The 24,905-nt window shown below is 57.1% G+C and overlaps 1 protein-coding gene across 3 annotated transcripts in view; it reads right to left on the bottom strand.

The window, feature by feature from the left end:
• Positions 1–7,247: 7,247 nt before the first annotated feature.
• The window catches only part of KIF21B (kinesin family member 21B), a 48,006-nt gene continuing 30,348 nt past the window's right edge, over positions 7,248–24,905 (bottom strand). For 2 of the 3 annotated variants that reach the window (XM_035010364.1, XM_035010366.1), the window contains 14 exons: positions 24,585–24,750; positions 24,331–24,382; positions 24,092–24,149; positions 23,134–23,339; positions 22,981–23,055; positions 21,112–21,225; positions 19,385–19,423; positions 17,300–17,436; positions 16,190–16,370; positions 14,658–14,822; positions 14,197–14,314; positions 13,178–13,348; positions 12,450–12,649; positions 7,248–11,317 (listed from right to left, as the gene is read on the bottom strand). In XM_035010364.1, the coding sequence (XP_034866255.1) occupies positions 11,263–11,317; positions 12,450–12,649; positions 13,178–13,348; positions 14,197–14,314; positions 14,658–14,822; positions 16,190–16,370; positions 17,300–17,436; positions 19,385–19,423; positions 21,112–21,225; positions 22,981–23,055; positions 23,134–23,339; positions 24,092–24,149; positions 24,331–24,382; positions 24,585–24,750 (1,737 nt within the window). In that variant the 3' untranslated portion in view covers positions 7,248–11,262. The remainder of the gene's footprint in view (positions 11,318–12,449; positions 12,650–13,177; positions 13,349–14,196; positions 14,315–14,657; positions 14,823–16,189; positions 16,371–17,299; positions 17,437–19,384; positions 19,424–21,111; positions 21,226–22,980; positions 23,056–23,133; positions 23,340–24,091; positions 24,150–24,330; positions 24,383–24,584; positions 24,751–24,905) is intronic. The other variant, XM_035010365.1, reaches the window with a different exon arrangement.

Here is a 24,905-nt window from a genome sequence, read left to right as displayed (position 1 = left end):
GATACGGATGTGTGGACACTGAGTTGCAACCATGGCTCATCGAAGGGAATTGCATAGAGGGAGAAGCATATGGTTCGACATCAGGATCCCAGGAAACGTCAGTTCCAAGTTTCCCAGGAAGGAGACTAGGAAAGGAAACCAGGCCAAGAAATAGAAGAACAAGAGGAGAGGAGGGTGGTGATCATTTAGGAAGAAGACAGTTTCAGGAAGCAGTGAGTGGTCAACAGTGGGTGGTAACAGAAGCGGGAGTCCAGGGAGATAAAGGCTGGATGTGCGTGTTGGGTTTGGACCATGGAAGCCAGATCTGAATCAGCAGCATGGTGCAAGGAGACCAGGTTGCAAGAATCCAAGGGTTTCTCAGGGTAACTTCAAACCTGGGGGAGATGAGCAGTGGGTGGGGCTCCATCTCACACCCCCTTCAACCGGAGCAGTCCCACTTCTGTTGGTTCAGAATCTTAGGTTTCCAGTTAGGATTTTTGTTTGAAGAAAAGATGTTCTACCAAAAAAGGTTTGACAAACCCTGGATGTAGCCTCCTCATTTGAGTACTCAGGCTGCAGTGTAAAGGGGGAGTCGGAGAGTCACTGGGAAGGACACACAGGGGATGGGGTTAGGTCTTTGCAAAAGGCAGAACATGTCATCCCCCAGAACCTTCAAGGCAGGGAATCTGGATGAAGTGTGTGCATGCCTAGGCGGGGAAAGAAAAGTATTAAAACACTTAATTACATGTGGCCCTGCTTGGCTCTGTTTAAGTAGAAGGGTGTAGACATGATTGATTCTATTGCAGCCTAGAGCAAATGACCTTGAGATTGAAGATTTTAAGCCAAGACATACAAAAGCAATATTGAAACAACTGGGTTCACTCCTCTATGTTTGGGAGTAGGAGGAATGTGTGAGCGAAAGATTGGGGTAAATCTTTTTTTTTTTTTTTAAAAGATTTTATTTATTTATTTGAGACAGAGAGAATGAGACAGAGAGCATGAGAGGGAGGAGGGTCAGAGGGAGAAGCAGACCCCCTGCCGAGCAGGGAGCCCGATGCGGGACTCGATCCCGGGACTCCAGGATCATGACCTGAGCCGAAGGCAGTCGCTTAACCAACTGAGCCACCCAGGCGCCCCAAGATTGGGGTAAATCTATTGGAAAGCGATCCCCCTGTCAATCCAGGAAGGCTTCATGGAGGAAACAAGACTTCAGGAGCTAGGGTGGGAGGGGATGGAGATGTAGAATTTTGTTTAAATAATTTATTTTAAAAAATCATCTCTATACCCAATGGGGGAGCTCAAACTTACGAGTCCAAGATCAAGAGTCGCATGCTCCACCAATGAGCCAGCCAGGCACCCCTAGAATGTTTTGACAGGGTTTTGCACCAAGCTGATGTCTCTGGATGGCCCGAGGGGGGCAGGAGGACTGGCAGGGGGCACCTTACCTAATCCAGCTCCTCTTCTTACAGCTGCGGCAGGAGGCAAACAAGGCCCTCTGGTTTCTGAAGCAGTGTACGACTCTCTTCAAGAGCCCACAGGCCCCCGTCCGCCAGGCAGCCGTACGGTTTGCAGGTACCACTTTCCCTCTTCCTGGAGCCACTGTGTCCTTGTCCCGGAGTCCTTCAAACAGCCTGAGGACCTGGGACACGAGGATATAAGGGCCTGAGGTGACATGGGAGGTTGGAGGGGCTCTCTGAGGAGCTCCCGGGATCGGTCCTGCGATAGTCCGCATATTCTCCACCCACCCCTCCGTCTGCACCTGTTCCTCCCCCTGCAGCAGGCTCCTGGTTGGGTTGGGTGACCTTTCCTACAGCGGAATGGGCCAGGTCCTGGCAGGCCAGGCCAGCAAAACCCCCAAGGGGCGGGGCGTCAGGGTGTGGGCGCTGCTCCCCCATGGCGCTCAGAGGCTGGTGAGAACTGCTTCATGTCACCCCAAGGAAAAGTGTCTTTAGAGCAGAGGGATCCCCTCTGCCTCCCCCAGCCCAATTTGCTGATGACCCTCAGAGGAGAAGGGGAAGTAATTCCTACTTGTGGGAAAACTCTAGACAAGGCCAGTTAGGGGGAGCGAAAGACAGAGGGAGGTATGTATTTTGGGGAGGAACACAAGAGCAGGTGCAGCTGGGGTCCTGTGGTCCTCTTTGGGGCCCCTGAGGTGCTCTGTGTGCCCCTGTAGGCCAGATCATCCAAACCCTCGATGCGGAAGAGGCCAGTGATATTGAGGAAGTATACGCAGGTGAGTGGTAACCCAGTCACAACTCCTTGCAGCTTTGAAGGCTCCTGGTGCTGGTGGGGAAGTCTCAGAAATGAGGGAAAATGGGCACGTGGCTGACAAAAATGCTCACTGGAAAGAATGAAGAGGGAGGCTCGTCTTTAAGGCCTTTAGCTTTGGGGCGTCGGCCAGAGCCCTCCTGCTCCTCATGTTCCCTCACTGACCCTCACCCCCGTTGAACTCCAGGCCGTTCAGCAGCCATTACAGTTCCTGGAACTCTTGATAGGAGGGCCATCCAACTTTTTTCTCACTTGGGGGACACAGGGGTTCCCAGCCCTTCCCTTGTGGAGCCGCTGGGACCGCTCCCGCTATAGTCCCTCTGAGACCCACCGCCCCCTGCCCCACCAACGCCATGCTCTTCGCTTTCCCTCTGTCCCGTCTCAAGCACCCTATCCCCCCACTGCTGCATCCATCCCCTGCTGCTGCCCAAATCCCTGACTGTAGCTCTCTGCGAAGCCAGAGCACGTCACCCATAGCTATTCTCTGGAAAAGAGGAGGGCAGAGGCGATCAGGAGGGGGGTGGCGGAGGGGGCCGAAAAGGTTGGTTGTGGAGGCAGGACAGGAGGCAGCCGGCCTCCCGTCTCCCTGAGCCCCGGGCGAGTACGTCATCCTGCTTGCCACTGAGCAGGGTGGCCTCCCAGTGGGAATTCTTGCTCGTATTTTAAAAGCCCAGTCCCCATCTCGCTGTGCTGCCCCCGTCTGCCAGCCGACCTGACGGGCCCGCCGGCGGGGCCCAGGCCTCGCGCCCAGCCCAGCAGCCTTGCTTTGTTCCAAGCCCCTTAGCAGCCTCCGTGTTTAGCCCTAAGGTCCATGCGGGAAGACCCCGACCCCATGGTCAGCTGCCTCGCCACTCAGACCCTCTACATCCTGGAAGCCCGGGAGAAGCTGCTGGTCAACACCCCTACCTCCTGCTTCTGCAGCAGGAGGCCTCGAAAGGGCTACTCCTGAGCCTGTGTCCTTGGGGCCTGGCCAGGGCGGATGTGACCATGACAACTGTGACAGGGGGTCCAGGCTCCCGAGCCCCGCCTGAGAAGTGGATATGTGCCCCCGCAGACCCTTTGTAATAAAAGGATGAAGCATGAGCTTCTGTGGAGTTGGTGCTTTCTGGCCTTTCCACTTTGTTCTACGGGGCAGGGCCATTCACTGTGAGCGGCCTCCTCTGCGGCGACCGTCTGGTCCAGGCTGGCCTCTCCCAGCTCCACACCCCCCGCCCCACCACCGCCACATGCCCTTCTCCTGTGCAGCCAGGGGATCGGAGGCCGGAGCGTGGGGACTCTGACCATCAGCCTGAACCACAGACTGGGGGGAGGAGGGATGCTGGGACACGCGAGGAGCTCTAGACTCTAGCTGTGCTGGGCAGGGCTCCCGGTGGCGGGTGACAGAGTCCCCTCTGGCAGGTTTAAGCAGGGCAGTGATTTACCGAAGGGCATTAGGCAGCTCATAAAGTATCCCAGGAGATCAGAGAGTTTGGATACCACCCGTCAGGAACAGGGCAGCTCTGTAAAAACACCGGCGTGGCTGTCCCTCTGCTCAGCCCAAAGCACAGCCCAGGTGACATCAGAAGCTCGGCCACTGTGTATCTAGAGAGCCAGATGTTTCCTCCTCCCACTCCAATGGCTGAGCTGGCTGAGGACCATCTCCCGTTGGAACCCGTCTAACCCAGGGCCTTCCGACAGTCCGGGAAGTTTATCCTCAGGTCTATGCAGGGTCATTTGCTTCTCCCACGCTACCCCCCCACCCCCCACCTGCCTCTGAAGTCACCTGTTCCCCCTGACCTTCAGTCAGCCAGGCCCCTCTGGGGACAGGGGCACTAACCAATGTCCTAAAATGTAGGCTCCCCCATGGTCAAACCTGCTCGGACTTGGACGGAGCTCGGGCTCTTGCCCTGCAGTGCCCAGCCTCTGCCGCCTGCATGCAAGCCCCAGGGACATGTGCAGTCCTCCCCTTGCTCACCATCGCCACGGCCACACGCCTCCCCCTCTGTGGTGGCCGCGCTCCTCGCAGCGCTGTCTTCACCTGGGGGCAGCCACTGGTGTCCCGCTTGCAAACCTCAGCGGCAGGCAGCGTTAAAGCCCACACGGATGTCTGCATTGGCCAGGAGGCTCTTCTCACGCACGCGCCTTGGCCTGGCCTCTGGGTCTGCCATCAGTGGACCCCTTTATAGATGGACGTGAGTGAGGAAAGCACAAGACGGTGGTGCACTCATGTTCCCTTCCCTGCCCTCCAAAGCACCATCAGGTCCATATGTCAGGATAGGATCCACTTCAGAGACTGTTCTGGTGCCCCCCGCCCACATCACCCCCCTCACGCTGGTCAAGCCAAGTTTAAGAGGCACGATGGGAAGAGACCACATGGGGGGAAGGAATCTCTGTCCTGGTAGGATCATGGCCAACTCTGTTGGCTCCTCTGGGCCTCAGTTCCTCTCACCTGTAAACTGAGAGGGTTAGAAAAAAACATCTTTGAGGATGCCACCCAGGTTGACAATTAAATGACTCCCATCAGGGGCGCCTGGGTGGCTCAGTCGTTAAGCGTCTGCCTTCGGCTCAGGTCGTGATCCCAGGGTCCTGGGATCGAGCCCCGCATCGGGCTCCCTGCTCCGCGGGAAGCCTGCTTCTCCCTCTCCCACTCCCCCTGCGTGTGTTCCCTCTCTCGCTGTGTCTCTCTCTGTCAAATAAATAAATAAAATCTTTTAAAAAAGAATGACTCCCATCAAATTCTGAGAGGTGCTAGTACAACCTAAATAGTATTTCTCTCCTTCACACTGTTTGGTTTCCAAATTTCCTTTAATAAGTAGATACCACTGTTATAATTTGGGGGGAAAACCAAATCCCACAAAAGGACAAAAGAGCAAGATCCTTTAACCTGGTGTTCCTGCCTCCCTAACCCTCAGCGCTTTGGCATCTTCAGGGTGACCTGAGTTTGGAAAAACCACCTTCTATGGCAAACCCTCTGCAAGGAAGGGGAGGGGCACAGTCGCAAGGTAGAACCAGTTGGCTGGAGTCCGTCCCAGGGCCCGGCTCCTGACAAGGTCAACAGCTCCTGGACCTGTATTTTCTGGTTTTTACCCACACCCCTACAGGCCTGCAGCCGGCCGTGCCCAACTGTCACTTCTCAGGGTCAACAGCAGGCTCTGTCCGTAGGGTGGGATCCTATGTAAAAGAAGGACCTGTGGAGAGGAAGGGTGGGACCAGACCAGGCGGGAGGGTGGGGCAGGGAGAGTGGCGTGGGTAAGGCTCAGTCAACCGGCCAAAAACAACCGCCCTCGGAAGCCACCGCGGCTTCCCAGGGCAGGGAGGCTCCAGCACCTGCTGGAGGGCCTCGGGGGAGATCAGGGCAACTCCGCCCACCTGTGTTCCCCCCTCTGTGGCTCAGGGTCCCCTTTCACTTGCTAAGACCCTTCTGTTTGAGGACCAGGAGCCTCTTGGGTGGAACCTCCCCCGGGGAGCCTCCCACCTCCAACCCACAATGACGTCTGCCTCCTACAGACCCACAGAATTCACCGGCTGGGTCACCTGTCAACAGCCAATAGCCGTAGGTCTAGATAAGCAGCAAGGACTGTGTAGGTTGACAGAGCAACTTGGTTTCATATTTGGAAAACACAGCAGAGAGACCCTATTGTGTTCACCTTATAAAAATCAGAAAGTAAAGCTTCCAAGATGGTCTTGGCGGGTGATGAAGATGCAGATGGTCCCCTAGAGGCCACGATGCCCAGGGTTGGGCCAGAATCTCCAGGAGTTGAGGGATGTGAGCTGTGGTTATCGAAAGGGAAGGTGACAACTCCGTACAGGAAAACTTCGTTATTTAGTGACATTTCATAACTCGCCACCTCCAAACATGCCTATTCTTTCCTTACTTCCTTCACTCATTCATGTACTCATTCAGTGTCTGTTCAGCATCTGTCACCACAAGGCACTGGGAGGGAATATGGAAATAACCAGAATGAGATCATTAGCCTAAGAAAGAAAAGAGGGTGGGCTTTATGGTATGGGAATTATATCTCAATAAAACTTTTATTAAAAATGTTTTCTCGAGAGTGAAACCTGACAAACTGGATACTTGCACGCAGAGCTAACATTGGTTCACCGGCGCCATGAGGCCTCGGGGACACAGTGAATTCTGAATGAAGCGCAATCTAAAATTATATGGGAGCCATGGATTCCTGAACAACAGTAGCAACAGGTCAAATATACTGAGTTATAAGCATGAGAGTAGCTCAGTTGTCCAGGAACAATCCCATGTCTTCTGGGGGGAAGAGCACATTATGGGTTTGCTTGGCATCCCCTTAGACCTATTTTTATGTTGAAAATAATGAGACTAATAGGCGGAGACAGAGCATTTTTAGGGCCTTAGGAAAAAAAGGGAAATAGGCATTTTTAAAGACAGAAAAGCACTGATCTAGAAACAAAAATCAAGACCACTGTGGAGCTGTTTTCTTCTACAAACTTTTCATATTTCTGTCTTCTCTTCATAAGTGGCAAGTGAAGGAAGTATGTCTGGTATGCATCATGCACAGCGTCCTCCAGGCTCTGGAAAAGGCACTTGCTATGTTCATGAAAGGACACGGGTGCTGTGGTCGGGCAGGTCTGGGTTACGGTCCTGGCTCTGTCCTCACCGGCGCTGATCCTGGACACGCCACTTCCTCTCTGAGACTTTGCCCATTTCAGAAAATGAGAGCACCACCTATCACACAGAGGCAGTGAAGATCCAAGGAAAAATGCCTGGAATAGTGCCCGGAATACAGTGGGTGCTCAGTAAGCGCTGGTGCCCTCTTCCAGCTAAAGTACCCATCCCAGGGGACAACAGAGAGTCTGCAGGGAACGCAACACTCTCAACACTGCTTTCTCACTGAGCAAGCCCCACACTCGCAGCCCAGGAGATTCTCATCAGGCTGGGCCCCAGCCCCAGGGGCCCGCCCCACCTGCCCCAGCACCAATGTCCCACCCCAGAGAAAGGCCACCAGCCAAAAGCTGGCAGCTCTCAGGAGCCACACCACGACAGGTAACGGTCATTCGGGGTTTATTTATGACAACTTCTTAGAACACACACGTCCAGTCTAGGAACAGAAATGTACAGCATGAGGCTTAAATAACTTTCATACACTATGTACAATCATCGGCAGAAGTACAAAACATATATACATCTTGTGCTATTGCCGCATAGCGAGGAGGGCATAAGCCAAACGAGACCCTGCAGCCTGGGCAGGGGGTGATCCCTAGAAAAGAGCTGGTGGGCAGGGCGGGGCCCTGATTCACTTCAGATGTCTTCTCTGACCCTTGGCTCTTCTTGGAGTAGTTCCCACTTCCCTGCAAAGCCCTCGGGACAAGGGTTCAAAAACCTGGACCAGGGTATGCTAAGGGTTGGGGGCTCATTGGAGTGCTGGGGCTGGGCAGGGGGTGGGGGCTAGAATGAAGATGCCATAGAAAACAGAATTTTTCTTGTAGATTCTGTCCGTGCACGTAAGAGGGCTGTGAGGGATCCTGGGAACCAGGAGAGTAAGGCCAGGCTCAGGAAGGCCGGTGGGGCCACTGGCCAAGCCCCGGCTCCTGAGGCTGGGCCAGGATGCTGGGCTAAGCTAAGAGAGCGGTAAGCAGTTTCCTGTTTGGGATGGCAAACGGACAGATGCCACACGTTTGGGCTGCTGGGTGGGAAGAAACTCACTGCTCTTGCAGGGCAGGCCCTGCCCCCACAAACGTGATGGTGAACACGCTGGGCTCAGGCTGGGGCTGAACAGGCCAGGGGCTGTGCCCGCGCCCGGCCCAGACCGCATCAGAGGATGCCCCCGAGAGTTGGGATGGTCTACGTGAGGGAAGAGAGCGTTTCTAACTTCACAGCTGCGGCCTGCCCACTCTCTGCCACACTGGGTGTCGTGGGGAAGTCCCAGCCACGGTCTTCCCTACGGCGGTTTTGTGCTTTAAACTGCCCTCTGCCCAGGCGACACCACCCCAGGTGGGCAGCAGGGCCAAACAAGAGAGGGCTGGAGCTGTAGTGATGGTGGGGGGGTAGGGAGACCACTCCCAGATCCGCAAGTGTCCCTTCCCAGACCCACAGAGGCACCCTGACCACCTCAAAAGCCTGGGTGTGCCTTTCCTCTTCCTTGGCAATCTCCCAAGGCAACTCCAGGTGCTACCTTGGGGAATTCTGGCCGTCATGCAGCGATCAGCTACTCACATGAGAGCAAACACTGAACTGATTAATACTGAGAACAGAGCCTGGCCGGGGACTGTGCCGAGCAGGCCCACAGGCAGTCAGCTTCAAAAGCATTCGAGGGGGGCTCAGCCCTGGGGACAGGGAATGTGGCTCTGGGCTCCTTAGGCCCAGTAGGGCTGGGACCCAGCCTGGGCTCAGGCATTTAAAGACTGGGGGGTGTGGGGTCGAGAGAGGGAGCTAACTCCTGGGCCCACGCCTTCTGATGTGGCCGGGCCGGCGTTGGCCCCGGCTCAAGTCTGCAGATGGGCAAAGAAAAGTAAGTAGTATGACGAACCCCCCAGAATCAGGGCAAGTCATGGGCCGAGCCCTGGTCTGAGCGAGGAAACGCCCTCCCAGACCCGGACATACTCGGTCTAACTGTGGACAGAACCAAGCTGGGATGAGCCCCCTGGACCCAGGTCTGCCCAGGCCACCTGCCACAAGCCTTGCTATTTGTGCTCAAATCACAACCATTTTGTGCTTCCAACCTTTAGGATGCTGGGGGCCTGCCCCCTAACTATGTACCTTGGACATCCCTGAAGGAGTAGGCAGAGATTCCAACGCTCTCCGAGCACAGCTTTTGGAAGGGCTCAGGGCTCCCGAGGGACTTCAAGTTTAGAGTCAATGATACTCGCCAGGACAGCAGAGCCGGCCTGCCATGAGGTAGCTGACCCATCAGAAAGAGCAGAAAGTGGGCAATGATGCTGAGCACCTCTCGCAGGCCGTAAGGTCACATCTCGCGCAAGAATGGGTCTCGCAGCTACAGTACCGTTCCCCGGGCTGGGGCAGCCCCGGCCCATGGGGGCAGCGCAGTCTTTTGTGTTTCTATGGTTTGTAAACAGTCATGCAGACAGAGTCTTACAGGTTGCAAGGCTGAAGCTTTCTGATCAGGTGGGGAGAAGGATGGGGAGGGGAAGAGGCGCTTGCTTCCACGTGGCCGAGGGAGCGGCTGGGCCTCCCCTGGGCTGGCTGAAGGAGGAGGGATTTCCGGCCATCGCAGACTGACTGTCCCAGGCTCCAGGAGGCCAGTATTCCAGGATGTGTGCTTCCTGCACACATCAGCTTACCCAGACTCCACCGCCGGGGCCGGCAGGGGCTGCTCGGAACAGGGGGGAAGCAGGGCTGGGCCCTTAGGCCCCAGCAGGTGTTTTCACCGCTAGGACATCCTCCTCTGCCCTGCGTGCCACACTGGGGCCACACCGGGGGGGCTCCGATCCCCTGGCCAAACAGGCAGAGGCACAGAGGACAAACCCAGAGCTACCTCTGGAAGGTCTAAAAGTCACTGCGTATCTCAGAACAGAGTTGGGGCTCCTGGCTACCAGACTGAGGACAGGAAGCACAGGACCAGTTAAGCATTGGAAAAACACCGTGGATAGGTTGGGGCGGAGGGATGTCCAGGGACTCCTCCCAGGGCCCAGTCCTGTGAATTCAGAATTGCCCCAACAGGGGGCGCTGGAACACGGATTTAACCACAGCCCCATGGCAAGAAGAAACTCAATGAATTCCTTCTTCACCGCTAATCTAAAAGGGGAGGGCCTCTTGCCCCATGCCAGCTTTAAGGCTTGAAAATGTGTCTCCTGAAAAACCAGAAAGAGGCCGGAAGGACTCCTGGCCCTGTTGGGGTGAAAATACAGGTGAGCGGGGAGGGGGCTGGGCCAGCCTCACCATCCAAGCCATCCTGGTAGACATAATCCTCTGAGCTGCTTCCTACATGGCCCACACAGGACTCTGGGAAGGGGGGCCCCTGGCCCTGGGCTGTGGGGTGGAGCTCCCCTGCCTTCTGGGGGCAGTGGGCACGGGACCCCGCAAGTGCAAAGACACGTGTGGTGCCCGCGGGCATGGCTGGTGTAAGGCTGCCCGGCATGAGTGCCAGGCCCCGGGGTGGAGGAAGGCACTGAAGCGTCAGGCGGCCTAGAGGTCAGGGGTGCACTAGAATGGTCCCTGGGGGCAATGCTGGGGACGGGCCCGAGCTGCAAAGCGAACAGAGGAGGTGGCCCTGGAGGGCTGGTCGGGCAGATTCCCTTTGGGATTCCTGGCCCCCGAGTGCTGAGGGAAAGAACATTTGGGGAGAAACTTCAAGTCAGTTTCCAGGAGGCAACAGCAAAAGTAAAAATAAAAAAATAATAATAAATTAAATAGCTGAAGTATTTCTGACCATCTCCCCAAAGGAATTTTTCTAGCAGCTCTACCTTGGCCCCATTAGAAAGGGACCCCAAGGGATGGCTGGGGTCAACTGGGAATGGCTGTTGGTGGCCAAGGGGCTAAGGGTCAGCTGCAGGGCCCAGCTGCCAACACCTGGTTTCCATGGTTACCTGAGGACTATCATTTTGGGCTCAGAGGCAGGTGCAGCGGCTCCAGAGGCTGGATTAGGGGATAGAGGGGGAGGCCTGTTCATCGGAGGGGCAGGGCAGGGGCTGGGATGCTTCGCCTCCCCTACAGCTCCCTACGACTGGGCCAGAGGCTTAAGGAAGGGCATGGCCAGCTCAGCAGGAGAAAATGTGGCCAGAGGGAGGGCAAGGGGAGCCCGAGGGGCTGCAGGGAGAGAAATGAGAGGGGAAAATGCCCTTTGGCTTCACAGCTTAAATTCCTCCCCAACCTCTCTCCCCTCCCCACCCCAAGAGACAGGGGGTACAGTATCCCATAGGAAGGTCAAGGGAGAGGCAGGAGAGCAGGAGAGGGGCCACATCCGAGGCCCACACCCTCTGTCCCCAGGGCAGTTGGCCCTGTCAGACCACAGCTTCCCTTCTGTGCTGTCCAGGCTGCCGGGGGGCCGAGGGTCTGGGGGCCATCCTCTGAAAGACAGCCAGGGTGAGGCCTGCTGTGTGCTCCTAGGGTGGGCCACCAGGTAACCGCCGCACGCTCCAGAACTTCACTGTCAGGTCACTGGGAGGACAGAGAGGGACTGGTCAGCTCTTAAAGTGGGCCTGGCTGGCTACCCCCAAAGTTAAGGATGGGCCAGATTCTCCAAACTCCCCGAATGTGGCTAGGGCCCAGGGACAAGCAGTGCTGAGGATGAGGGCAGACTGCAGGGGTGGAGGGGTGGCTGGCTGCTGGGCAGAGGGAGAGGGCCTGTGGTCTCAAAGTCCCCAACAGAATTCTCGTCATGGGTTTTCGTTGGTGCTGTTTTGTTTTGTCCAGGCCCGGATGCTCCCCCCTCTGCCTTCTGCCACCTGGCACCCCTCTCCTGGGGGTCTGTCCCGCTAGTCATGCTCGGAAGAGGAGGGTGGGAGGAAGAGTGGCAGGCGGGGCATTCAGTCCGGGCCAGGCAGGGCATGAAGGGAGAGTAGGGAGGAGGAGTAAAATAATCTCATACCGTTGAGAAGCAGCTCAGACCGAAGTGGAGAAAGAGAGGGAAGAGGAAAGAGGGGAGAATGACAGAGGAGGCGGGAGAGGAGGGTCAGGGCAGGGTGGTGGCTCGGCCCTTTATGGCCAGGACTCGGCGAGGAAGGCAGGGGGTGAGTCCGGGGACGTAATTCCACACCTTTACCCGGCAGTCACTGTTGGGGGAGAGAGGCAGAGAGGCAGAGAGGAGAGGCAGGAGGAGATGGGGAGGGAAAGGGAGGAGAGAAGGGACATAGTCGGACGTGAAGGAAAAAGAAGAGACCCCTCTGAGGAGCTCCCCTGTGGGGCAGAGGCCTGGGCATCCCCTGGATGGGGACCTGAGCTGGGGCAGGAGAGAGGCGGGTCCGGAGGGGGGGCAGGGCTGCTCTGTGGTCTGAGATACGTGGACGGGGGTAAAGACAGCTGGGGGGTGCGGGGGGGCTGCTGTGGGAAGGGCAGGAAAGGCCTGCAGACAGGTGGGTGAGTCCTGACCTGGGGCCCAGCACCTTCCTGCTCCCCTGCCCCTGGCAGGCACTCCTGGAGGGCTAGCACAGGCTAGCAGGCGCCGAGGGGTCTACTCCATGAGCCGAGCCTGTTGGGACAACTGTAGGGGCCCCAAGGCCCCCCAGCCTACTCTGCCCACACCAGGGAGAGGGGCAGGGGACACACACAGACCTCTCCGCCTGGCACCCACCTGGAAGCAGTGAAGATGTGCTTGGCGTTGGTGCAGATGGCATTGATGGGGCTGTCGTGGCCCCTGATCTCGCCAATGGGCGTGAAGTTATCCACGTTCCAGACCTTGATGACGCCTGCACGGCAGGCGCTCAGCAGCATGGGGCGGCCCGGGACAAAGGCCAGGGCACACACCCAGTCCTTGTGTGCATTGGGGATTTGCTGCGGGAGGAGCAGAGCCAGTGAGGCCTGAGGGCAGTGCTGGGCAGGGGGTTGCTGGCAGGGGCCACTGCGCACAAGAAGGGCAGCTACCAGGCTCCCCTCTGCCTCTGGGGTCCCTGGGCAGGCAGACTGGCAGAGCACTGTCCAGGAGGCGGGCTGCGCGGGCCCACGCTGGGGACTGCAGAGGCCCAGAGATAGGTCCTTTGGTCTCCCACTCCGAGGCAAACCTAAGATCCTGCACTGCTGGAGAACCCTTCAGGCCTCGCAAGGGTAAACGCTCCAGGAAAGGGAACACAGTGAGTGGCTGAGCTTTCGAGTCAAACCTGGGGGCTAAGAGCGCCCCTTTCCAGAAAGCAGCTGCATACGGGAGAGTACAGGGGAGGCTGCAGGGGAGTGGACACAAAGGGGAAGAGGGTGGAGAACAGGCAGGCTGGGGGAGCTCTGGCCCAAGACCCTAGGTCGCCAAGGCCCTGCCCGGACTGGGGAATGGCCTTACCCTAGCCCACCCCTCCCTCCTGCCCACCACACCTGGATGAGCTCCTGCTGCTCCAGGTCCCACTTCTTGATGCCATTGTCCCGGGAGCCACTGAATAGGACATCTCCCTGGATGGCAAGACACTCGATGCCATCATAGTGCGGGGGTTCAAAGTTGTGGGTGGGGCCAATGGTGCCCGTCACACACTCACCCAACTCGAACATCTGCAGGAGGAAAAACTGGTGGGGAGCGCCTGAGAGAGAAGGGGGAAGCTCCAGGGCCACCCACCTACTCTCACACAGCACGGTGGTCCCTGGGAGCCGGCAGACCCAGTGGCCTGACCCAGGCTGGTAGCCCTGGCCCTGGGGGAGAGGAGCTTCCCCAGCAGGAGAGGGCTCCTGGAGGGGCACTGCTTCTTCTTGGGGATAGAGGACTCTGAAGGCTTGGGTCTGGACCCTTCCTAAGGGGACTGGAGCAGACTGGCTTAATAAGTTAATGCAGGCGGTGACCCCACAGCTCAACATGCAGCTCATATGGAGAAAGGTAGGTTTGGGGTGTGAACCTCTTTTTCAATTTGTTTTATTTTTAAGTTAATATAATATTAGCTGTACTTGAAACAAACATTATCATACCAACCACCCTCTGTTTCTCTACTTCCCAGTTTCTGACTGCATCCATGTGGTTTGCAATGACATAATCGGGGAGCAAACAGAATTAGTGTTGTTTGCTATCCTTTGTGTTTTGTTCACATTTTCTCAGTTCAGTAGATGCACTGCAACCTGCTCAGTGGGTTTTCCCTAATTGACGTGACTGCTACTCGCCCTTAGACATTTAGGTTATTTTCAATTCTGCACCATTTACAAAATATCGCTGCAATCTACTTGCTGCGCACACACACCTCCTTGCCTCTTTGGGGTGATTTCTTCAGCATAAATCCCCAGAAGTCTCATTATTTTTCCTGAGGGCTCCCAAGGCCCCAGGGGGAAGGGGTGGAGGAGGGCAGGAGGAACGCAGAGAACGCCCCCCCCCCCCCCCGCCCCAGACCTCAGAGGCAGGAGGCCTTCTCAGGTACCTTAACGTAGTGGTCCTTGGAGCCGGTCACCACCAGGTCATGCTGGCTGGCGGTCTGGGTGACGGTCAGGCACATCACAGGGCCGATGTGGCCAGTCAGCTTGCCAACCGGCTGGAACCTGCGGTGGGGAGAGGCCCGGCCGGTGGGGGGACACGGATCAGGGGGGATCCTAGCTTGTGGGGCCCGGTGGGGGAGGTCTGCCCTGGAATGAGTTGGGCCGGCCAGGGCACTCTGCCTCCCTCAACGCAAGACCAAGGACCAAGATATCAGCTGCCCGGTGTCCCAGGGGCCTTGGAAGACAAGGGTGCGGTATCCCAGAGCCGGGACCCAAGCCCAACAGCAGGCGGAAACAGAGGAGCACGGGGGTCTGCCAGCCCCGCCGGGCGGCATCCACAGCAGAGAGCCACGGACCCCCCTATAGCCACGCCAAGCCCTCCGCGGCGCCACACGCGTCCCCTGACCTGCTGAGCTCCCAGATGCGGACGGCGTTGCCCGAGGCAGCGTAGAGCATGGTGCCTGAAGGGCTGAGGGCGATCTGGTTGATCTGGTGCTCCCCCTGAGCACTGGCGATAGCGCGGGTGGATGTGGCAGCACAGACGTCCCCGGAGGTCACCTGGCCCGAGGACCTGCCGCGAGCAAGGACGGCAAGGTCAGAGATCAAAGCAGTCCATCCACACAGGCCAGGAAAGCAACCAGACCTCCCTCAGACCAGGCCTGATACCCCAGTCTTTCCAGGAAGCCTTCCCTGACTGACAGAGGGGAGCGAAACTCCTCCTGGAAGTTTCTGGTCTGACGAGGCAGAGACCAAGGCAGATAGCACCACGGCCAGCAGAAAAGTCCCTGTCCCTGAGCTGGGCTTGTGGAAACCACTTAATCTCTCTGAGTCCCAGGTTCCTCCTCTGTAGAAAGAGGTGATAATACCCATTCTGTTTACTCTGCTTCTTTTGTTTTTTAAAAATAAAAGACTCTGGGACGCCTGGGTGGCTCAGATGGTTAAGCATCTGCCTTCGGCTCAGGTCATGATCCCAGGGTCCTGGGATCGAGCCCCGCCTCAGGCTCTGTGCTCAGCAGGGAGCCTGCTTCTCCCTCTCCCTCTGCCTGCCTGTCTGCCTACTTGTGATCTCTCTCTCTGTCAAATAAATAAATAAAATCTTAAAAAAAAAAATAAAAAAAATAAAAATAAAAGACTCCTTTTTTAGAGCAGTTATAGGATCACAGCAAAACTGAGGGGGCCCCCCAGCCTCCCCCACCATCGCCATCCCCACCAGAGGGGGGCGTTTGTTACAGCTGGTGAGGCCACCCTGACACGTCATCATCGCTGCGGGCCGCAGGTGACATGGGGGCTCGCTCATGCTGTATGCTCCATGGGTCTGGACAAACGCGTAGTGACCCATATCCACCATTACAGTGTCAGAGGAGTTTCACCGCCCTCAAAACCCCCTGTGTTTACTCTTTTTTGAGGATCAAGTTAAAGAACCGATGATCGCTTATCATGGAAACATCAGGATGAAGCATGGCTCCTGCTAGGAAACAGTTTCATTCTGCAGGGGCCCTGGTCTCACTTACATCCCCCACATGTCCGTCCGCCTGAGACCGTCAGGGTCAGGAATGAGAACCGGCTCGGGTGGCCCATTTACGCAGACAGGTGGCCAGTGTGGCTTCAGGGTCTGCCACTGCCTGCTGGCCCCACGCTGGTTCCCAGCTTCCCTTTTGGACTCATGGGGGATACCCAGCACAGCCCAGGGCCAGGGCCTGGGAGGCTAAGATGAAGCAGGGGTGGGGGAAGGGGGACAAGCAGGCCAAAGGCTCACCCAAGCTGCTGCCCCAGACACTGTCCCCCAGCCCAGGGACCCCACCTTGTCCCTCAGAGTCAGGTCGAGTCCCATAAGGACCTCTGCGCCTGTGTAGCCGGACTGGACTGTACGGAGCAGGTCACCTGGGTTGGGCATTGGTACCCAGCCCACTGCTGAGAGCCAGCTCGGGGAGTACCTACGTGAGGGTCCGAATGCACTTGGCCGAGTCCCGGATGTCCCACACCTTGATGTAGGAGGTAGACACGGAGAACACAAGCCCGGAGTGACTGCAGTACTTGATGGACACCACGTTGTTGGGGTGGCCCTTTAGGGCCGCGATCTCCTGGCCCGTGACCAAGTTCCACATCTTACAGCTGCGGTCTGTGAGGGACAGGGAGAGAACCATGGGGAGGGCAGATGCCAATTAGCAGGGGCCAGGTCACGCACGCTCCCCCTACACAGGGACTGTGGCGGTTGGGGGAGATGGTCCAGAGACATCTAGGGGGAGAAGCCCTAGGTCTGAGGGAGAGAAAGAGGCGCCCGGGCATGCTCACGTGGCATGCATGCACACAGAGAAACTCAGGAGAGGAGTCGGTCAGAACTTCAGACCAGGGTTTCTCAAGCAAACTCTGTACAGACACCAGAGTTCTGTGTGTGTTGCCAAGGTGCCCTGGGCTAAAATGAAATTCTTCAGCTTCTGGTGCTCCTCCTACAACTGCTAATAGCTGACAAAATTAATGAACAAATGGCAAGCACATCTTATGGGGAAAACTTGGAATCAATCAATCACACCCAGATTAACAACTCGGCCCCCTCTCGCCATGCAAATAAAGATAATAATTGTCTTTCTAGTAACACGTCTACTGTAGAGCTGTCTTTTCTGCTGGTAAAATGTTTGATTTTGTTGCTGAGATTAAGTAATCATGACTTTGTGGGGTCCTGCTGCCAAGATCATAGGGATTTCTTAGTTGTAAGTGCTGGGGTGTATGTCAGTGGGGGGTAGTAGTGTTGGGGGACTGGGATGAGCAGACAAGGTGGGGCACCTGAAAAGCTTCCTGAAGTTTCTGAGGGAGGTTTGGAAGGAAGTGCTGGATGGGGCCACCAGGGTCAGCTACGAGGGAAGACTTGGTCAGGGGTACCCAAGATGCGGAGCCTTGAGCCAAGGCAAGAGACATGAGACAAGTAGACAAGCCGACCCCACATCCTCAGCTCACAGAGGGCTGTGTTTTCGTGTTCACAGCCCACTTTGGCACAGGAAGCAGGGATGGGTGAGACCCTAACCTTACCTGGCCAGTCTGGGCTCTACCCACCCTTGGATCCTGTAAACAGTAGCTCGTCTGTGGCATCCAGGCAGAGGATGGGCTTGGTGTGGCCCTCGGCCATGGAGACGCACTGCAGTGGGGCTGTCCTCGCACCCTTGGCTCCTCCAACGGGGATGATGATGCCCCTTCCCAGGAGAGAGGGAGAAAGGGTGCACCTGTCAGCCAGCAAGACTGAGGCCAGGTTGAGTGAGGTACGCAGGTAAGAGGGGAACAGAACCGACAGGGGACTAAGGCCTAACGAAGGAGACTCCGGAGACTCCAGCCCAATGCCATCGATGCCGAGAGCTGGGAATAGGCTGTGCAGGTGGGGGAGGGCCTGTCAGTCACCACCCTGAGCACACCTGGGGGAGCAAGCTGCGGGCAGGAAGAAGGAGACACGGGCCCTGCCTGGAGGGGTTGAGGGGGGGAGTGGTGGAAGCTCCCATCTGATGCCTGCCTGACCCAGATCCTGAGCCCTAAGTGCCCGCAGGTCCCAGCCAGGCAGGGCAGAGGCCTGAGGGCTGGACTGGCTCCTGCAGCTGCTGGCTCCTCCCTGCTGCTGCGATGGAAGAAGGGGCGAGGCGAGGGGTACGGGGAGGGAGCATGCTCAGGCTGTCAGCCTCCCAGCCCCTCCGTGCCAGTGTATCCATCTGTCGGCGACTTCTTCTGGGGCTGGCCCCTCCCCGGCAGAGACACACACATACACTCCCCCAACACATGAACCCCTTCGGGACCTGCACGGTCAGACCTGTGGCTGTCACTTACAAAGGCCGAAGTCCCTTTAGGGGCCCCCAGCTCAGCTCTGAGTTAGGGACGTCTAGGGTCCCCTAGGCAATGAGGCCATATGCACCTGGGAAAGCACCTCCTCGCTTCCCATGAACACTCTGGGAGGGAGAATGAGGCTTGTCCTCAGCGAGCAGGAGGATTGTGTTATATCGGCCTCCTGGAGGTTCTGGGGAATGATCTTTTCTCAGTGAGGGTCTTTTGGAATGAGGCCCTGGCCAAATTATGTGCAGGTCTGAAAATATGTTCTAGTTCTTTCCTAAAGAGAATGCTGTTCCTGACACTGATTCTGTGGCCTCCGCTCTGCTGAAATGACCAGTGTCCCACCCACAGTGCTTCTCACAGCCCCCACAGATGCAGCCAGGCCCCCTGCCAGGCCAGCAGTCAGCTAGATGTCATACGCAAGTGACCCACCCCCAAGCTGTCCCAGCTCCCCGCTTCTGACCCTGCTGTGTGGCGGTGGAAAGAGCCCGGACTGCTGTGGGAAGTACATCACCAGGCTAACCCTCCTCCTTGAAGGAGGCTAGGAGGCTGGCTAGCTTCTGGTGCTGGCGAAGCCTTGCTGCCCGGAGGCAGGTTTGCAAAAACATCAACAGCCAGGCCAGGAGGCGCGGTGAGCAGTGGGCACCGTGGGCGAGCTGGAGACAGCTCTGAGCCCAACGCCGACCCACTCCTCGTGGTGGGGTGCTGTGCTGGGGTGGCTGGGGAAACCGTCCTCTGCTCATCCCAAAAGCTGGGAAGGGAGGAGGTCTCCTGGCACTCCTGGACCATGTGCCCAGGGGATGTGGGCAGCAGGCCCGCCCCCTTGATGCTCCTCCCAGAGGAGCTGAAAAAGCACACCTGACCGGCACAAGCTGAGCAAGTCACAAGGATGCAGCCACCAGCACCCAGCCAGCTGGGCCCCGCAGGCCCCCAGGCTTGTCCGCACCCCTGCCCCTCACCCCAAGCCCTCCGCAGAGCTCAGTCCCAGCCCCAGCCCACCCCAGGCTCCCATGCTCTCCCCCTCCCTGCCCAGGTGACAAGAAGAGAACAGCCCCTGTGGCAAGCAACTGTGCACCCCTCCCCAAGCGCCCAGCTCCAGCCGGGCCTGGCCAGTGTGAGGCCACGCGGCCAGTGTGAGGCCACGCAGCGACCCTGAGAGGGAGGAACCACGGCAGAGGGGGGGTGGGGGGGGGGAAGGCAGGCCAGGGAGGAGGGCCGCATGCTGAGGACTCGGGTGTGCAGGCGGGAGGGGCTGTGCAGCAAGAGGCAGAGAGGGGGGAGTAGAGAGTGAGAGCTGGGGAGCCAACACGGGAGACATTCTGTGTGTACCTCAGGACCTCCGACAAAGAGGAGTCGCTGTCATCAGACCTGGGGAGGGCAGAAAATTAGCTGGATTAGGGGAGAGAGGAAAACACACGAAGGGACGGCAGAGGCAGCGGCAGCGTGGGAGGTCAGAGGGCAGGTTATTCTCTTCAAGGGTAGCAGGGAGACGCAGAGGGTCAGGGCGCTAAGGGACAGCAGGAGAGGAGGTGGGGAGGGGCGGGGGTCCCTCGGCTACCAGGGTAGGAGTGAGGAGGGGACCACGGGAGATGTGGGAGTGCCAGCCCCACACTCCAGAGAGATGTCTCAGTTCGTGGGCCGTTGGCTGGTTCCAAGCCCCTGGCTGCCCCATCGTACGAGCTGGGGGCACCCTGCCCTGCCCCAGCAATGCTCCTACATGCCTGAGGCCAAAGGAAGCCATGCCTGCTCCTACTTCTCCCCAGGAGCTGACTCCTTCCAGCCATTCCTCAGGGACTGTCCCCAGCAAGCCCACTGGGCTATACCTAGGAGCTGGGCCTGCACCACATATGGGCCCCAAGACCTGGCCCACTGGAGAGGACCACCAGGCCGAAAGGGCCAGAGTCCCACCTCAATGCTTCCAGAAAAGGGACCTATTGATTGCAAACATATGGTGGGCGGGCGGTGCCCTGGTTGGCATGGTCCAGGTTTGGTACCCTCCTCCCGAAATGGGGACTGAGCCAAGGTGGGTCTGGGGAGGGAGCAGTATTTTGACGGAGCCAGAGATGTCTCTGTGGGGAAGGGCTGATGTCAGGTGCCAGGTGCAGGAACTGGCACTTTCTAGCCTAGGCTCCCCGGAACAACAGCACTGCACCCCTCCTCCCTGCCAGGGTAGAGAAACTTTTAGGGAGCCAAGAGAGGAGCCCTCTCGGAGGCTGCAGAGAGTGGGAGAGGGCCAGAGCGGGGTCCAGAGTGTAGGGAGCATGGAGGGGAGCATATGGAGGCCAGGATACCCCCTCCCCCAAGGCAGAGTCCCACTGTTAGGAACGTATGATGGAGCAGGTCAGAAGCCCCAGGTTCTGGGCCCAAGTCCTCCAGTTTCTAGGTGAATGAATGTCCTTGGGCCTCTTTAAGCCTCATTTCCTCTTCTGTAAAATAGGGAAGACAGTTCTCATGGCTGATGTGCAGTCCACACGAATCACATATACAAAAGCAGGATGCACAACGAAGTGCCTTCTGAATTCACGGGACTGCCCTTAACCCCCGCTGTACTCTCCGTGGTCACAGTGGCCTGACAGGAGCTGTACTTACAGCTGGGCCGACCCTGCCACACAAAGGCAATAGGGGGTCCCTTTCTGCCAGGACAGAAGGGCCCCTGGGGCCTCATCTGAGCATCTGTGGCAGGGAGGGAGTGGCTGAAGTTCAAGGAAGGGGTTTCAGAGAAAAATCGAAGAGTCAAAGAAGCAGCAGAGGAGGATTCAAGGCTCAGTTAGTGAGTCCCTGTAGGGGGCCTGACCTGCACGCACATCCCCACCTGCCTGCCCCCCATCCCTGTGGCTTCCTTCTTGCCCTCTCCTGAGGTCCCAGCATGCTGGGGGGAAGGAAGGGTCCACAGTTAGAACAGAAAGGTCAGAGATGCCCGCAGGGGAGCTTCAGAGCCTCATCTCTCAGAGGGGCTGGGACAGCGTGGTTAGGGGCCGCCCGGCTGCCCCAGCCCTGCCTGCGGCAAGGATCAGCCCACCTCATCCACACCCTTCCCGGCCAGTCCTGGCTCTTACTTGTCCAGTGCTGAGCCTTGGCTCTGATTACTGGTGAGACGAGAAAAGACGTTCCGGTCGTTGCGGGGCCGAGTAGGAGGGGACGAGGGCGGCGTGAATCCCACATCCGTGGACCTGGTGAGCAGGGACAGAGCAGCATCTGTGAGTGAGCAAACCCCACAGGCTCACACCCGCACAGTGCTTCCAGCACCACTTTCTGTCCGGGATTGGAAAGCCCACAGGGCAGGGCCTGCTCTGCAGCAATCTAAGAGCCCAGCTCCGGATTCAGCTCCCGGACGCTGTTTGGAGACAGCCCGTCGTCGTTAGTCATGGATGCCATACTTGGGAATTCACCTGCTCATTACAGTGTATTAGTAATCCCAAATTAACTCTCACAGTGCTTTGGGGGTCATTCCCAGACATTGAGCAGAGCAGCGAAAAATCCAAGTCCCCATATGCACACGTTCCCAGCGGAGGTCAAATGAGGTGACCCTCTGCCCGCCTGCTCTCATGCTGTCAACAACTGGCCTTCCTGTGCTCTATTTAGGGTCATGTTTTTTGCATTTTTGTGCTTTTCACTGGTGATTCACTGTTTAAAAAACGTCCCCAAAGCATAGTACCGAAGGGCTGTCTGGCACGTGTCTAAGCCCATGAAGGCTGTGCTGTGTCTTATGGAGAAAATACGTGTGTTAGAAAAGCTTCATCCAGGAGTGAGTTATGATGCTGTTGGCTACGAGTTCAATGTTAATGAATCAACAATATATATTAACTAAGGTACCTTTAAACAGAAACACACATAAAGCAAAGTTCTGTATTGATTGGCTGATGAAATGTGACCAGAAGCTCTCAGGAACCTAACCCCATATTTCCCCAGGAGCAGTGGTTCTGTATTTGCTAATTCAGTGTTCACAGTGGCTTGATAAGAACATAAGTACTGTGAATACTGAGGATTCACTGTATCAACAGGGAAGAGTCGAAGACTTCATTGCACCACCCCATTCCAATAGCGCAACATCCCTCTCTTTGGAAAGTTGTTGTCAGGTTTGGCCTAAATCCTCCCTTCCTTTGAAGAGTCTTCATGAGTTCAGCCTAAGTCCCTCAGACTGCAGCTGAAGTGTGTTCTCTCAGTTCATGGGTGAAGTGATGGTCTACAAGGTCCCAAGTATACGGATATCTATGCAACTCCTCCCCACCAAAGGCACCCACCGCAAGCCATGGGCATGGGCATCTGTCCAGGCTTCGGATAGGAGGGAGGCCTGGTAGCCTGAGCAAGTCCTCCTGCCTCCGACCAGGTCAGGTGGCAAGAGGTCATCTTGAGCCCCTGCTCTGTTACTACTTAGTTGTGGGACCTGGAGAAAGCCATCGAACCTCTCTGAAAATTAAGTGCATGGACCAGATGACCCTAGGAGGCATCTGGTGATCTGAAGAAGCTCTGTGGGTCCTGGTCCTATGTGTGACTGACCAATTAGAGACTGGTCCACTGTTCTGCCATCATCTCCTGGTTTTTCTTTAAACGTCTACACTCTTTTCACACGACAAGAACTTAGAAAGGGCTGAGGCCTCCCAAGGACCCCTGGTCATGAAAAGGAGCTGAAGCACATCAGCACGATGACTAGTTTAAGCCACTACAAAGCCACCAACATTGAGCCCACATCAGCCAACAGTTTTTGGCAGCGGGCTTAGCCATCCAGTTCAAGGTGCTTATGGAGATTATGTTTCCTGAGCCCATGCCTGACAAGATGGGGAAGGGATCACTGGAGGGAGTGGAATGACTTAGTGATACTGGCCCAGATTAAAGTAGGCAAGAGACCTCCGGGGTAGAACATCACAGCGACTCATGCACCCCAGGATGGCCGTGACTCTGGTGTAGGTTCGGAAACATGCTCTCACCTGATGGGCTGCCCTCGGTCATACGACTTCCTTCGGGTCAGAGGGGATGTCTCCGTGCCTCTAGACTGCCGGGGGCTAGAACAGAAGGGTCCCGTGAGGCCCAGACCTGACTCCCTGCCCACCCTGACCCACACCCCCGGCTCCCCTCCTTACAAAGTGCTGCCTCTGGTGGGCAGGCTGATAGTGCGTGAGACCTTGTCCCGGTAGTAGGGGTCTCGGATGGAGAAGCCCACTCCATTCTCTTTGATCTCAACAAGGGAGGCCAGGGACTTGGTGATGTTCTTGGTGGAGATATCCAGCGGGGGACCCAGGCACTCGGCTGACACAGCCTTCATTTGGGCAGACAGCTTGGGCTCACCCTGGGAATGGAAGGACTACGGTGAACCAACTTACCCAAACATAAAGGGGGGCCGGGGGAATTCTAATGAAGGAAATAATGCCTCTTGGCCTGTGGTAGAACCACTGATGGAAGATCCAGGAGAAGAGCACCCAGAGACCCTCTCTCGAGGCTTCTAGAGAAGCCAAAGCAACTAAAAGGGTTTTACTGCCCTTCTTCAGATTCTGCACACACAGAATGCTCAGACTGACCTCTTTGCTGGTCACCACCTAATCAGTTTATCCAAAAACTATGCACAATTCACTGTTCCCCCCCACCCTTCTCTGTTTAATAAATCCTGTTTCTTAGTTCAGACTAATAACTGATCCCTCGTTGGCGGGTGAACTACCCCAGTGTTGACTCCCATACTTTTGGATCAGTAATCTGCACGCAGAATAACTAAAGGTCTAGACTTAGTCTTTGACCCAGAGCATGAGGCAGAGTCTTAGGTGGGGAATGCAGAGATTTTTGAAAGCAGGGCCTCTGGCTCTGGTGACATCACTAGGCAGTGACTCCAGCCATTCCTCCCACCTTCCACACACCTCAAAAAGAATGGGTTATAACCGGTTACATATCTGGGCACCTCCCAGTTCCAGCCAGGGCACCTCCATCCCAGATGGAGGCAATACTGGGTCAGGGCAGGGAGGTGAGGGCAGAGGCACAGGAAGGTGGAGACCAGGCTGTGGGGAGACTGGCCCTGCTGCAGCCTACCATCTGCCTTCCCGTAGTACTCACCTTGAACTTGAAATCATCATGGCTGGTGGAACCTTTCATGGTGAATGACTGGGAGAAGCTAAGGAAGAAGCAGAGGGAGTTCAGGATCCTGAGAGCCTGGCTCTCTGAGCCTTAGACTCGTGGGTTTCAAAGAGCCCCCAAATCTAGGCTTAGCCCTGGGACCCTACGGCAACCCACCACCCCCAGCCCCAGGTTCATGCTCTGTGAGCTGACCTCTCCCTCTCGCCTTGGAAACTCACCTCCCCTCAGAGAACTCTGAGATCTCCTCATCCGTGCTGGCGTAACCATTCTCTGGGGAGGGAGGAGGGAGGAGGGTTGAGAGGCCCCAAGAGAGTGAGGGGAGAGGGGGTGGCCTCCTCCCACATCTCATCCACTGGCATCAGACTGGGGCTCCTGAGGGAGTTCTGGGGAGGGGAGGGTCCCCCAGGGGTTGGAGCTAGGGAGCACTGGGAGAACCCAGGAGCCTCGAGGCCTTTGCCCGCAGCCACCATACCCTGCTGCACGTTGTAGATGAGGGCCTGCAGCTCTGGGTGCGCCTCCGCCTTCTCTCGTAGGGCATCCAGGAGCAGGTGGTTCTGAGAAGAACCTGCTATGTCTGTCTGCCTCAGCCGTCCCTCCAGCAGCCGGATCTGGGCCTCCTTCTGTGCCACTTGTAGCCCCTGTGGGCGGAGAGCCAGGCCTGAGGTCGCCGTCCCCAGCCTGGGATTTTGAGCACCCACATCACCACCCTCACACAACCTGCTCCCGAGACACCCTGGGGGGTGCCCCTCCCCAACATCACCCTCGAACCTGCCCCAGAGCCGGGCTAACTCCC

This window comes from Mirounga leonina, unplaced genomic scaffold, assembly GCF_011800145.1.
Source record: "Mirounga leonina isolate KUSES-001 unplaced genomic scaffold, KU_Mleo_1.0 Mir_154, whole genome shotgun sequence".
Lineage (NCBI taxonomy): Eukaryota > Metazoa > Chordata > Mammalia > Carnivora > Phocidae > Mirounga > Mirounga leonina.
This window is presented reverse-complemented; position numbering and strand designations above follow the sequence as displayed.